The sequence below is a fragment of the Piliocolobus tephrosceles genome, chromosome 1 (assembly GCF_002776525.5).
Source record: "Piliocolobus tephrosceles isolate RC106 chromosome 1, ASM277652v3, whole genome shotgun sequence".
Classification (NCBI taxonomy): Eukaryota; Metazoa; Chordata; class Mammalia; order Primates; family Cercopithecidae; genus Piliocolobus; species Piliocolobus tephrosceles.
In genome coordinates, this window is record NC_045434.1 from 163,545,091 (window position 1) to 163,560,697 (window position 15,607).

At 37.6% G+C, this 15,607-nt stretch overlaps 1 protein-coding gene across 5 annotated transcripts in view; it reads left to right on the forward strand.

Moving 5' to 3' along the window:
* Positions 1–573: 573 nt before the first annotated feature.
* The window catches only part of MYSM1 (Myb like, SWIRM and MPN domains 1), a 42,821-nt gene continuing 27,787 nt past the window's right edge, over positions 574–15,607 (forward strand). For all 5 annotated transcript variants that reach the window (XM_023187544.3, XM_023187560.3, XM_023187552.3 and 2 more), the window contains exons 1-7: positions 574–681; positions 4,830–4,908; positions 6,801–6,871; positions 9,315–9,392; positions 9,483–9,506; positions 10,640–10,718; positions 14,434–14,532. In XM_023187544.3, the coding sequence (XP_023043312.1) occupies positions 614–681; positions 4,830–4,908; positions 6,801–6,871; positions 9,315–9,392; positions 9,483–9,506; positions 10,640–10,718; positions 14,434–14,532 (498 nt within the window). In that variant the 5' untranslated portion in view covers positions 574–613. The remainder of the gene's footprint in view (positions 682–4,829; positions 4,909–6,800; positions 6,872–9,314; positions 9,393–9,482; positions 9,507–10,639; positions 10,719–14,433; positions 14,533–15,607) is intronic.

Sequence of the window (15,607 nt, forward strand, 5' to 3'; positions counted from 1 at the left end):
GGCTTGACTTTTTCATCAGCCCAGAAAGATGTTGCTGTTATCCCCATTTTAATCAATGAGAGCAGTGAGATCCCAAAGAATTTGTGCAAGAGCGGAAGCTCTTAAAAGCCCAGGCGGGCCAGGGCGCGGTGGCTCATGCCTATAATCCCAGCACTTTGGGAGGCCGAGGCGGGCGGATCACCTGAGGTCGGGAGTACGAGACCAGCTGGGCAACATGGTGTAACCCCGTATCTACTAAAAATACAAAAATTAGCCGGGGGTGGTGGCCCGTAATCCCAGCTACTTGGGAGGCTGAGGCAGGAGAATCGCTTGAACCCGGGAGGCGGAGGTTGCAGTGAGTCGAGATCGCGCCACTGCACCCCAGCCTGGGCAAAAAGAGTGAAACTCCGTCTCAGAAAAAAAAAAAAAAAAAAAGCTCAGGCGTAGGCCACTTCCCAAGGTAAAGACGAAGCCCCAGGCCTCTGGGGGCGCCTTTGCTCTGGAAACCCCGCCTCCCGGCACGGGAGGGGCTGGACGACACTTCAACCCCGCCCCGTGACGCGTTAGGCCCTGCCCCCGGACCATCTTCGTCTCGCGGGATCTCTCGGGAGGCTAGACGGGGTCAGGTCCCATCATGGCGGCTGAAGAGGCTGATGTGGATATCGAAGGGGACGTGGTAGCGGCGGCGGGGGCACAGCCAGGGTGAGGCTTACAGACCGGGTCTCTCTGGGGCGGAAAGGGGACTGGATTCAAGGAGAGGGCCCTGGGAAAACTGCAGGTCCGGCAAGGGAAAAGGGAACAGAAGACTATCGCCTGGGCCAGGGTCTCCTGTGGGCCTGGGAGGCACCGCGCCCGCCGGCTTGTCCCTTGCCCAACGGGCAGAGGGGTTACCGGGAGCTCAGGTACTCCTGTGTCGCTTTCACCTTTTGCCGGATGCTGTGAGGGCACCGATTTCGCCTACCACATTGCGTTTGTTTTACATTTAGATTCCTTCTTCCGTTCCCTCCTTTTCAGGATCTCTTCGACTGTAACTAGAACAAGAGCGGCTACGGACGAGACCTGAGCACAGGGACTCTTACTCTGTGGCTAGCTAGCCGTGTGACCTTGGGCGAGTCGTTTCATCCCTTCCACATGGAGATAGTTGTAAAACTTCTGAGAGGCAGCTTCACTTAAAGGGGCCAGGTTTTAGAGTTGGACAGTTGCGGGTTTTCCTTCTGCATTTGCTCGCCCTACCAGTTAATAGCAATGTGACCTTGGGCAAGATACTTAACTTGTCTGAGCCTCAGACTGCTCATATTTAAACTGAGAGTCATGATATGTGCCTCATGAAATTGTGAGGATCAAATGAAATAATTGTGAGATATGCTTAAGCATACGGTAGGTGCCCTCTAAATGTATTCTTTACCATCCTGTTACCCTCGGGGACAGTAGTGTGAGAATCCAGTGAGGGATCACATTTTTTTAAAATACCTCTTCCAGCAGAACAAACAACCTAGTGTGATTTGACACGGAACCTCCTTTGACTCCTTGCTTTCTGAATGAAAAATGAGTCTCCTTTTAGTCATGGAGTCTAGCCATGGAGTCCTAGTCATTTAGTCTAGCCATGACTATACTAGCCAGGAATCAGAAGACCAGAGTTCTAAAGTCAACCAGCTATGTCTATAATTGTGTACAATTTCCTTAGAACTGTATTAGCTTGAACCATATGAAATTGCCAATATTTAGACCATTTTTGTTCTATAAAGTGGCAATTTCGTGTAGTTCAGCTTAATAGTAGGGCCTCTGTGAACTGGGGAGAAGTACTAACCCAGCGCTTGAGGTACTAACATAGTGTGTTTAGAAGTGTATCATTAACTCTAAAGCCCTATAAAGACATGAGGGGTAATTAAACTCATATGGTTATTGTCCCTCAAAGCTTTGCAGATGAGTAAGGAGCCCTTAATAACAATACTTGTTGACATTCATGTAGTGTTTAAATCTTCACCAAGTGCTTTTGCATGCTTGATTTAATTTACTTTTCACAACAAGTTAATGAAATAGGTTGGCAGGGATACTTATCTGCAGTCTAGAAAGAAATGGGCTGGCCTTGGAAACACTAAAGATTGATCACCTGAGGGCATTGGCTGTATGCTTCTTCCATAGATTTATCTTAATTTTTCTGATTGTGTTTAATTTTTCCCCCTTTTCTTTTTCTTCCTATTTTAGTTGAGGCCTAGGTCTACTCACCAGTAGCACTCGTGGTAACAAGCGGGATTACAAAGGTTATTGGTTCTTGGTGATGGTTACAACCATTGTCTTATACAACCCCAAGGAGTATCATTAATATTATATTCTGGTAAATAGTGCCCAGTGGGGTTGGAGCTCCAACCATATGGAATTTAGTGTAATGGTACTCTCTGAAGTATGTAGTTACAGTTGATGATAGCATCTGTGAAACCCTTGAGGATTAATTTAATAGACACTTGTAAGCACTTGGTAAGTGCTAGATGTCAAAGTTAAAAGGTGGCATTGAAACTTTTTGGTTTCTCTTCTACTTCTACCATTCTTTCTCATCCTTCTTTTCTTAATGTTCTTTACATCCTGGTGTTGCAAGGAGTTTTCTCATCGGACTTTTATTCACTGACCACACAGTCCTTCTCAAGACTTCAACTTTTCTTTGTTAGGTTGAATGATACGAAGTTTTACCAGTGTTCAACCATTTTTGACTTGCCAGCTGATGTTTCCCAAATCTGTTACCAACCCAGATCGCTCTCTTAAGTGACAGATCCATTTATCCAGTTCTCTGAATCTATCTGTACTTGGATGTCCCACAGGCACCTCAGTTTCACCTTATAAGTTTTCCCCACCAAATCTGCCTCTTCACTGTACCCTAGTTTAGTAAATGTCACCTACACACACCCAGTCACCCAAAGCACAGACCTAAACTTCATCATTCCTTACTTCCCTCCTTCTACTCCTCTACCCTATCAGTTATTTAGGGCTGTTGATTCTGTCTAAATATCTTCACAACTGTATTCACTTCTTCCTGTTCTCACTGTCCCATAGCTGTAAGTTATTGTCACCTTTCTCTAGTATTTTTATAATCTCTCCCTCTTAACTGCTCCTTGTCTCCTTGGCCCCCTTCTGTTCTATTCTGAAGTTAGAGTAATCTTTCTTACATGCAAATCAGATCATGTTATTCTCTTCACTCCGCAGTTGGTTTTTTGATAAAAATCCTCGTTTTTTAACTTCCAGAGATCTGACTGATCCACGCCCCACCTACCTTGTTCATTCAGTCCAACAAATATTGATTGAGTACTTTCTAAATGCCATGCACTGATACATAACAGTGTATCAGAACTAAGTCTGTGCTCTCATAGAACTAACATTCTTGTTAGATGACATAAACAGCAGTCTTACACGTATGTCAGATGGAGATGGGTGGAGAAAGATAAAGGAGGGGAGGTGAATGGTTTGTCAGCTTTATCTTTTACATTTATCCAGGAAAATTATATAAGATTGGAAGCTACAGGACCTCAGAGGCAGTATGAATATACTAGAAGGACTGGATTTGGAAAGTGGGAGAAACAACAGAATTGGGGCAGATTAAATGGGGGTTGTGAAGAAAAAAGAGCAGGCTTGGATTTCTGGCTTGGATAACTAGGGAGATGGTAGTGCCACTGAGTGAGATGGTGAACAATGGAAGAGTAGCAGATTTGGGAGGAAAGGTGATTTCAAGCTTTAAACATGCTAATATGTGGTAATCAGGCAGATATCCAGAAGTAGCTACCAGAGTATGAGTGTTGCTGATTCTTATTGAGGAATAAAAAGATTTCTACAGTGAACTTGAAATAGTGGTTCTACTTTCTGAACTCTTGGCAGACCTAGTTATTTGAGCAAAGGTTTCCTTGAGCTAATACAAGTCTCAGAATCCTTTATTTAGCCTTCCTAGTAGTCTCTTCCAGGTCATAGTTGGCATTTAAGTTTAAGCCTATTTGCCATCAACAATTGAGAGAAATGATTGCTTTTAGAGAATAGTTCATTAGCCCCACAATTTATTATAACTACTGCCTAATTAAAGATTCAAATTTATAAGCCTGTTGAAAGGTTTTTGCAGTCTTAGAGATGGAAAATTCTTACCACTAGACTAGGTCTAGAAAAAGTCAATAAGCAGAATATTAAATTTGTATCATGGATTGAGCCCCCGAAAACTTATTCAGCCTTTTCAAATATGGGGTAAACAATGTAACCTTAAAGAGTTCTTATGAGCTTAATGAAAAGAGTGAGATAATTAACAAAGTTTTATCTCTCGTGAACATTGAAAAGCCTCCAAATCAAATTAATTTTTTTAATTGTATGAGTTGTTATTAAAACCACGTTTTTCTTATCTATTCACTGTACTGTCCTTTGAGTATTTTCTGTTTTGTTTCTGTCATCTAGTTTTTTTTTTTTTTTTTTTCATTTTATGGGTGGTGCTATTGATGGTAGTTTTTATAATTTAGATACAGCTAAAAGGTTTAATCACGAAGTTGAATTCCTGTATACACATGGGTACTGGTACTAATCAACTGAAACTGCATTGTTCGTTCATAGTCACAGAGCACGTTGCGATTGCTGCTTTGGGGTATTGTTTTCCTCATGAGATTGTTTATTCTTGAGAACCAAAAGAAGTGAGCAGTCAGACTTGATGTTTCACAATTGAGATGGGGTAGCTTAGCACCACCATGTATTTCACAGGCCAAAGAGGTAGAGCAGGCATTTCCACGATGTTAAATCTGTTTGTTACTACCTGCCGGCTTCTGTGCTGTGTGAGTTACATTCATTAACCAGTATGATTTTCACTTATATACTCATTTTCTTAATTATTACAGAAGTGACAAAAATACAGCATCCGTTTTACAAAAGGATCACTATCTTGATTCATCTTGGAGAACAGAGAATGGCCTTATTGTAAGTATGTTATAAAAATATCAGGTGCATTAAGCTGTTATTTATTGCCTAGAGTGCTGCTTTTTTTTTTTTTTTTTTAACTTAGTGCTAGTTCTCAACTATCACAGATGTAATATTTTTCTTTTTTAGAAATTTAGAATTTTTCTTACTTTAGAAATAGAAACCTCTTCTTTTGACATTGAAAAATGGCCTGTTGAGGAACAGGTTTGGAGCCCGCTAGATTTAGGTACAGATCCTTGCTGTACCACTTCTAAAATTAGTGAACTTCAGTTTCTTTACACCTAAAAAAGTGATAGGTGGGCAAGGTGGCTCCTGCCTATAATCCCAGTGCTTTGAGAAACCAAGGCAGGAGAATTCCTTGAGCCCAGGAGTTTCAGATTGCAGTGAACTCTGATTGTGCCACTGCTCTCCAACCTCAGCAACAGAGTGAGACCTGGTCTCAAAGAGAAAAAAAAAATGGGATTATCACAGGGCTTATTTCTTCATGTAGCAATTACTTACTGAGTACTTATTGTGTGCCTGTCAGTAGGTCAGGCTTGGAGAATATGACTATAATGAAGACAGACATGTTCCTGCTCCCAAGAAGCTTATATTCTAAAAGGGAGTTAGATAATAAACAGGCAGACAGACTAGTAATAGATTTTGAAGGAAATAAGCAAGATGCTGACAGAGTACCAGAGTGGGAAACCTAGTTTAGATTTAACTGTCAGTGCGGGAATCTCAGAGGAGGTGAGATTTAAGTTGAAATTGATGGGAAAAAGGGTAGATATGTGAACAGTTAAAATAAAAAATTCTAGGCAGAAGGAACAGCAACCACAGAAGCTCTGGTTGAAGGCCAGTGTCTAGAATATGGTGGGAAAGGGAGAAGTGGCAGCATGTGGCAAAGTTGGAGAGGCAGGCTAGAGTTCTGTCATGCAGGACTTATGAGTCAGATTATGCTAAAGGATTTACGTTTTGTTTTAAAGGAACTGGGATATCATTGAAACATTTCATATAGATTTAATAGAGATTAGCAATATATTTTTATAAAATTAATTTTGGGCACTGTGGTAAAGACTGGAGGGAAGTAAGAGTGGAGTTAAAGGTACCAGTTAGGAAGCATTCACAGTAATTGAAGCAAGATTTGATGATTGGGACTTGGCCTGAGGTAGTAGCAGAAGAGATAGAATAGATGGATTTGAATTACATTTTGGAGGTAGACCTGGTTGATAGATTGGATATGGGCACCAAAGGAAAAGGAAAGAATCCACAGTGATTCCTGAATTTCTACATGGAATAGCTTAGTGAGCAACAGTGCCTTTTGTAGAGTTGGGAATGCAGAGGGCGAAGCAGGTGGAGATAAGTGATGGTGAGTTCTGTTTTAGATATGTTGAGTTCTAGAAGCCAGTTAGATATCCAAGTAGAAATACTGGATGGGCTGTTGGATATTATGGTCTAGAGGTTGAAGAAGAGATATGAGCTGAAAATATTTAACCTGGAGCATTGAAAATGAGTAGGATCATGAAGATTGTAACTGAGGAAAAAGGAGAGTTAGTGGCGAGTTTTGGAAAGAGGTTAAGTGTCTAACAGAGCATCTGATGCCTAACAGATGATTCCTTTTTTGGGTGGCGATTATTACGTCATCCTGGGCAGAAGCATGAGTCTGGGAATCCAACAGACTCGGGTGTAATGTCTCTGCTCTTCCACTTAAAATGTGAGCAGTGCTAAGGTCGCTCTGGTAAAGTATTAATGCCTATCTCAGTGTTACTGTGGTAATCAAAAATATGTCTGTGTGCTCAGTAAATGGTGGCTGTCATTTGTAATCATTATATCATGTATTTTTCTTTAACAAAACAGAAGATAATTTCAAAAAGCAATAAATAAAAAGAAAAATATATTCTCCTTTTTAATAGCCTTGGACCTTGGATAACACCATCAGTGAAGAGAACAGAGCTGTTATTGAGAAAATGCTGTTGGAAGAAGAGTATCCTTTAATGATGATGAGGAAAGTACAGGTTTCAGGGTGAAAAATCTATAAATGCAAAAATTACAAGAGGCCACTGTTTACTAGATGGATTTTATTCAGCCCCAGACTGCTATTATATAATATCATGTTGCCTATGTATGCAAAAAGCAGCATTTTATTCCTTGGGTTCTGTTTTACTGCTACATCTGAGATCTGATTGCATATTTTGAGTTTCTGTCACTAGCCAACTGTTCATGATATATGAATATTGAGTAGAAATGATAGAATATTTAAGTCACTTTGAACCTTAAGTCCAAGCTTGCGTTTTTAAAGTTATATAAGCTGAAACCCAGAGATGTTAATTTGTCCAAGGACACAGAGTTGGTACATGTAAAAGTTCTTCTCACTTCATAATTTACAGGTGTTACGTGGGAGGAATCTAAATAAAAAACACAAAACAAACACTATAGAATGAAGATTTTTTCCCCTACATTTGTGGATCCTTATTTATAGCTCAGTTTTCGTACACATAAAAGGAGAGGATTGAACAAAATGATTTCTGATTTTATAATTTATAAAGATAGCTAGTCATAGTCTAATAAGTAGTGGTTTATTAACCTCTTTCATCTTCATTTTATGGATTTCTCCTCACTAAGCCAGAATTTCTCTGTTCCCACTGTTTCCACTTATTGCCATGTTGATTTTAGAGTGTCTCTGTACCTTTAATTATCATAGGTTAACCCCATTTAGACTTTGTTATTCTCTAATTCTCCCTAGACATTGCAGTTGTAGCCTAGATTATTGCTCTTCAGAGAAAGTCACATATAATTTAAAATTTTCCAATATCCTCATTTAACACAAAGGAAATTAATTTTAATAATATATATTATATAACCTAAAATATTTTAAATATTCTCGGCCGGGCGCGGTGGCTCAAGCCTGTAATCCCAGCACTTTGGGAGGCCGAGACGGGCGGATCACGAGGCAGGAGATTGAGACCATCCTGGCTAACCCGGTGAAACCCCGTCTCTACTAAAAAATATAAAAAAACTAGCCGGGCGAGGTGGCGGGCGCCTGTAGTCCCAGCTACTCGGGAGGCTGAGGCAGGAGAATGGCGTAAACCCGGGAGGCGGAGCTTGCAGTGAGCTGAGATCCGGCCACCGCACTCCAGCCTGGGCGACAGAGCGAAACTCCGTCTCAAAAAAAAAATATATATATTTTAAATATTCTCATTTTAACATTTAAGATAAAATCATGAGATAATTTTACATTCTTTGTGCTGTCTTTGAAATCCACCGTGTTTTTGTTTTGTTTTGTTTGTTTTGTTTTTTGAGACAGAGTCTCGCCCTGTAACCCAGGCTGGAGTGCAATGGCGAGATCTTGGCTTACTGAACCTCTGCCTCCGTGGTTCAAGTGATTCTCCTGCCTCAGCCTCCCAAGTAGCTGGGATTATGGGCGCACACCACCACACCTGGCTATTTTTTTGTATCTTTAGTAGAGATGGGGTTTCACCATGTTGGCCAGGCTGGTCTCGAACTCCTGACCTCGTGATCCACCTGCGTCGGCCTCCCAAAGTGCTGGGATTACAGGTGTGAGCCTTAGCGCCCAGCCAAAATCCACTGTGTTTTATACTTAGAGTACATCCTGGTTCATGCAAATAGTGTTTCCACTATTTGCTCAGAAGTCACACGTGATTGGTGGCCGCTGTGCAAGTCTAGATAAAACACTTAAGTAGTCAGTGGTTCACTTCTAGATATAGAAACAAATAATGAGAGTATCTTTGTTCTCAGCATCTATTCCTAGCATAGTACCTGACATACACAGTATACAGCCATTAAATACTTGTTAAGTGAAGAATATCTCAGGCTAATCTTAAAGTATTTCATCAGACTAGTTTTAAGAACTTTAAGAGGGAAGTTCCCTGGTAGATTTGATCTAAATGTTTACTATTTTTATTAAGGTAGAGAAGATCCTTAGATTCTTTTCTGTAGGCTTTAGAAATGTGAAAAATTATTCCAAAATTGCCTTGGACAACCAACCAAATTTATCTTTTACATTCTCCATATGTTTTGGAAGAAAATATTTAAACCATGGTGTCCAATCTTTTGGCTTCCCTGGACCACACTGGAAGAAGAATTTTCTTGGGCCCCACATAAAGTACACTAGCGATAGCTGATGAGCTAAAAAAAAAATCTCAAAATAATCTCATAATATTTAAAGAAAGTTTACGAATTTCTGTTGGGCCACATTCGAAGATTCTGTTCTGGGCCACATGTAGCCTGCAGGCAGAGGGTTGGACAAGCTTGATTCAAATGTGGAGGCTGTTTCTTCTTGTAGTCACTTCTAATTGGGAAGACAAGGGAACTATTAATAACATTTATGTAGCACACCTTTTGTATAAGTGATGTAAAAATTACATGACTGTAATACTGTTTAAAAAGTTTCCTTAATAATTACACAGATATTATTTATCTAAAAAATCACTACCGGAAAAAGTCTGGCTTGATCAAAAGGAAGATGATAAAAAATACATGAAGAGGTAAAATCAATTTATATTATTTCTAAAAGTCTGGATGGTATTTTTAGAAACCTCACACGCTTCCTTATTTTCTTTTTTCATGTGATGCAGTCTGCAGAAAACAGCAAAAATCATGTATGTACTTATATTTTATATTTCTAAATCTGTTTTCATTAGTTAAAAATTATGGAAGAATTTTTTTTTTTTTAATTATAGTTGGCCGTGGAAAAGCCCTCTTGACCTTGGGTTATACAAAAACATAAAGTAGATATAAAAACAGGTTTTTTTATAAAGATGTTGGAATGGCGCAAGTATAATTTTATCATGTTATTTATTTGCCAGAATTTCTTTTATGGCCCTACATAGGCGGTTCTATCATATTGTGAAAAATATGTTTGTCTAGGGATTTATGGGGAAATTTTGAGAAGCTGTTATGTAATATATTGGAATTGACTTGATTTCTTTTATTCTGTCAGTTAATTTTCACTTATTTTCAACAAAATTTTCATTTGGATTTGTGACTTTCAAAAATTATCTGGAGAAATTAACTATTTTTAAAATATCCTTTCCCTATAATTGAAAAAATGTTATTTAGCATTTATGAATTTGGAAGTTTATGGTCCCTTAAAGGGTGGGTTTACATATTTGCAATTGCCCAAGAGGTTGAGTACTGAGCAGCCTTTTGCTTTTGTATTTTGCTGAATAAACAACGAAATGAAATTAACAAAAGGATTAATGGCTTGCTTAAATTAAATTAGTGAGCTTCATCAGTTTTATTTTCAATTCCTTGAGATAATGAATTTTAAAAACAATAAATATAATGCTGTAGTTTTTGACTTCTTTCCTATCTTAATATTTACATGGATTTACATGAAAGAACTAAAGAGAGTATTTGTGGAACTGATTTAAACTCTTACATGCCTTTCAGGATTTGGGAATATATTAACACCTGCTGCTTTGTATCCAGTCTAAGGGAGCCTATTTGTTTGTTATCACATTGACTTCCTTTAATGTCTTTTAGTGTTATCCTCACTCAGACCCAAGGATTATGTCTTTTGGGGCTCCCATCATCCTGAGCTAGAGACACGTGACAGGGTAAATCTCTGCCCCCAGGTAGAGGCTGTAGCCTTCTTGTTTTGTTTGTTTATTTTTCATTCCTAGACTCAAAGTATTGAATTTAGCCCATGGCAATCTATAACCTTTAGTTACATAAATATGGAATGTTCCATTTCAGAAATTTTTTTTGCAATTCCTTTTTTTCCCCTCAGGGTACATTCTCCTACAAAACCAGCCAGTTACTCAGTAAAGTGGACGATAGAAGAAAAAGAGCTGTTTGAACAAGGGCTGGTAAATAGAGCAATTTTAAATTTTTAGTAAAATAATTCTAGAAGCAAATATTGGTAAAGTTATAAGGTTAAATTAATTTATAGAGACCTGAATTTTCTTTTTAATTACAGTTTTAACACCTTTAGTTCTTCTGTAGTTAGAGTAATGATGTTTATAGTGTAGTGCAAGAGAATTCCTTTTAACTTAGATCTAAGGTACTAAAATACTAAAATAGATTTAGATCTGTAGTTTTTATTCTTTTGGTATTATCAAAATCCAAGAAATTGAGGTATATCTGTATACATGACACCCACTACCTGGATTAAAAGGCAGAATTATTTAGTAGTCTCTTTTTTTTGAAACAAAACAAAAACTTGTATATTTGACACTGTTGGGGGTGATCAGCTGAGTTTTTATTCAAATTCGGCATTGTATACACTGTCTAAATATTTCAGCGACTGTAAATGAAGACCAGAAACTTTTTTGTGTGTGAATGTCTATTACATTGAAATCTATTTAAATGTTCACAAGTTGCATAATGCAAAAGATATGTATTCTGGTTTCTAATTCTGAAAATACCCCTTAATATGAAGAAACTTAAAAAAAAATACTATCGAGATTAGTTTATATCTTTTCCTTTAAGGTGCATGTTACCTAGTAGTGTTCTAAGTAATTTTGAAATTATGTGTATTTATACATTAAATATATAGAATATTTGTATATATTAAATTTATGTATGCTAATTGAAGTATCATTAACATTTCTACAGATGATAAGAATAAAATGTTTGTATTTGTATTTTAGTCAACACCATGACATCTATATACTGTATGATATTCTTATATAAATATATAAACGATCTTGAGGTTTTTATCTCTTTAAGACTTTTTCCTATACCGATGATTTTTTTATATTGATATTTCATTCTGTTGTGTGATTATCATTTATATGATCTAACTTTAATTAATCATTTACTTAAGATTCCTGACAACTTTGGTGTTTTGCCTCTTATCAAAGAGCAGATGCATAATGTTAGGTTTTAAAGGGAAGGTGAGGGTTAAAGAAAGACACACACACACAGAAGGAGGGCAGCTCAACAGCAAATACAGGCTTTATGTCCCACATAAAACCTACAGAAGTGGGGGACCAACCTAATGCCAGAGCCTGCTGCTGCTTATAGCCTGGGGCGATTTATAGGTATGGGCAGAAGAGGTCTGGGCAGCAGGATATTGATAAGATGTTCCCGTCATGAGGCAGTTCTGGCCCTTGTTCCGGCAGGATGTCATCATGGTGTTCCGAGTGTTTTTTGGACCTTTGTCGAGCAAGATAGGATAGGGACGTTTCTTTAGTTGGGCCTTTGTTTGTCTTGTGGTCAGGTGGTTAGGCAGGATATTTCTCATGGCCTGAACACCTATGAAATGTTTCACTTTGACAAAGGTCTGCAAAATAGCAGGGAGCTTACAACATGGTGCAGTTTGTGCTAACACATACATACATACATACATATGCAAACAGACTGAATTTAAGGTTCATTTTTAGGTTGTTGTTTTCTTTGTTGGTGGTACTTATGGGGACTACATTTGCATGGTTTAAAATTCAAAAGGTTCCTAAAGTTATAGGGTATTAAGTCTTCTCACATTCATCTTAGCCTTCAGTTCTCTTTGCCTGGGGTAAGCAGTGTCTTCTTTGTGTTTTCCTTCAGAGATATTTGTCCATATATAAGTAAATATGTATTTATTTATATAGCGATATAGAGACCTCTGTCTGTTTACATTAAGGGAGATTTTAAACTTGGCATGTTTGCGTACACAGCAAACATGGAATTATTGGTTGTATTCTCAGCTTTTTTTTAACACATTGATAAAGTTTGCTTACAGACTGAATTCTCTTAGGCTTGGGAGTAGGGAATTGGGTGGTACTGAATGATGAAGAAAGGCTTTTTTCCTTCCCTTTTTTGGGCATAGGACTCTCCCTTTGCTCTATTTTGAAACTGGTGAATTTTTCTTTGCTCCTTCTTTTTTTACCTTTTTTTTTTTTTTTTTTTTTAAAGAAACAGGGTCTCGCTATGCTGCCCAGGCTTTGAACTCCTCAGTTCAGGTGATCCTCTTGCCTCAGTCTCCTAAGTAGCTAGGACCACAGACACGGGTCACCGTGCCTGGCTTCTTTACTCCTCTTGTTCGTGTTCTTTCCCCAATTTTTCTAGTACCCAAGTCCCTACTCTTCTACTAATCATACCTTAATCCAGATCTGGCCTGTCTCCACAAATGCTCCATGCTACCTACCAGTGTTACCTATTTGTCTTCATCCCACAATAAAGATAAGTAGTTCTTCAGTAAATTGATCTCAGCTAGGTGTTAGGAGCAATCTTAAATAATTACTTTATATTTACTAATAATTTTCAGAAGTTCTTTAAGAAATTGTCCAAATGTCATGTTTTCTAATGAATATCAGAAATTTACTTAAATTAAGGTTTATCATTTGGGCCAGATCTTTGAAAATGATTTGCTGCTGTAAGGCATGACTGCCTGGGCTGTAAATCTGACCCTAGGGTCAACTTTCCTAAGTTGTGGCTAGTTTTTTGTTTTTCGTAGTTTTAAGAATTCTAAAAATTTAGAATTATTGAGCTACCTTAGGAAGTAGAGAATATCTTAAGTTGGGTATATAGCAAAGAGGCTTTACGTATTAAATTATAGTTAGACTTGATACCCAACAATCCCTTTTAGCGGTCAAATTATGTGTTGCTTTCTGTACTTGAGAACACTCAGGAGCTCTCTCACGTTCTCATTTTTTTCCCTCCACAGCTTCAGTGTTACGAGGTACACAGCCTTTGACACCAAAGTGTGGGAGGTGTCAGAAGACATTAGTTGGAGGGGAGGCAACATAGTGAGACCCCATCTCTACAAAAAATAAAAAATTAGCCAGGCAAGGTGGTGCATACCTGTAGTCCTAGCTACTGGAAAGGCTGAGGTGGGAGGATTGCTTAAGCCCAGGAGGTTGAGGCTGCATGAGCCGTGATCACACCACTGCACTGAGCCTGGGCAACAGAGTGAGACCCTGTCTCAGAAATGAAATAAAAACCGACAAAGACATTAACAGGGAAAACCAGAATTTATTAATGTGTGCAACATATACACGTGCAAGAGAAACTCTGATGAGTAATGAATCGGGTAGTTAGAACTTTGGGGCTTATAGCATCTTAACAAAGAAGACATTTGTTGCAGGACTTCCTCATTTGTGATTTAGTCTTTTAGGTCAGTTCACTGTGATACCTGACAGAGTAAAATCTGCTGCAAGACACCTAATGGATATTGCACAATAGGGAATCTGGGTTAAAAAAAAAGTGTTGAAATTAGCACAGAACATGTTCAGTCGATCATATAAATGGAAAATGTAACCTATCCCCCTTTCAGGCACTTATTTATTTTAAAAAGTTATTTTAGATTTGGAACATCATAACTTACAATATGAATTCATACAGTTAGGTGATATCTTCATTTAGATAGGTGTTCTTTTTAAGAAGTAGTTTCTAAATCATTTCCATCAGTTTTCAGTAGTTCAGATTCCAAAAGAAGAACGTAGGCTTTGATTTTAAGAGCACAGTCTATATAGAATACTTTATTATGTGCTTCAGAAAATAAAGATGTATGTTTTTTCATTTTTATTTTTTAATGTGGTAGGTGCTTGGACTATTCATAAGTAAATCAAAAGCAATTTTTTTTCAATTTTAATAATACAGGCTAAATTTGGCCGAAGATGGACCAAAATTTCAAAGCTAATTGGAAGCCGCACTGTTTTACAAGTGAAGAGCTATGCAAGACAGTATTTTAAAAATAAGGTAAGCAGAATATCAATATCCTAGTTAATAATGATAATATTTAAAAAAAACAAAGTAAGCAGAAGTATTTCTTTCATTCAGGCATTAAGGTCTTACTGTTAAAAGTTTTTAAAGTATTTTATACCCACATAGTACTATGCAAAACCTCAGAACATATCTCAGTGTTTTGAGTATTGCCATTAAATAGATATCATGTTACTTTATTTAATTTTATAAAGTTAAATGGACAAAATAGTAATTGCTCAAAAATATCCTATAAAGCAAATCGTATTTCAAAGAGAAAACCTTAGCGATCTTAATGTTTCCTCTAGAAAATAACTTTTTTCTTTTGAAATATTTGCATTGTAGAAACTTTTAGGAATTATTAGAGCTTAGAGGAGGTAAATGCTATCCTGATTCTAAAATCTGTTAAATAGCAATGAAATTTTTACAGTTGTTATGAAGAATTGTCTGAAACTTTAATAAACTGTGGTGTTAAGAAAGGTTTATGATCTGGTTCCTTAATGTTTCAAGTAATTTGTGCTATATGCAACCATGTCGTTTTGATATTTATGTTTTTAATACATCCTCTTTGAAGCCTAGGAACATAATTATATAAAATTGGTGAGTGTCTTGAGTGAAATTTGATATTATCTTTTCATGTAGATAATGAGTTCTACCCCGTATATAAGATTTGTTTCAGTGTTATCTAGACATAGGTGGTAACTGATGGAATGGATTCATCATACATCGATTGTAAGCTCCATTTTTCAACGAGACAGAAGCATTTTCAAGGCAGCTCACCAAGGTTTAGTTAATACCTCAGAACAGAATAAAGCTTAACTTGGTTATTCTTACTCTTAGGCTTCCAAGATACATGCTGTGTATCTTGGAGTGCCAGTTTCACTCAAAGACCTGGGGTAGAAGGATACGTTTTTCATGTTGTAACAGAGATTAGTGTATTATGAAATCAGTGCAAAATTTCATCTGAATTTTTAAAATTATAGACAGGATACTTAAACAGCAGGGATGTGAAAAGCTGTTTCAGGCAATATGTCCAAATCTCTTTTTCCCTCCTGCTACCCTTTTATTCTCT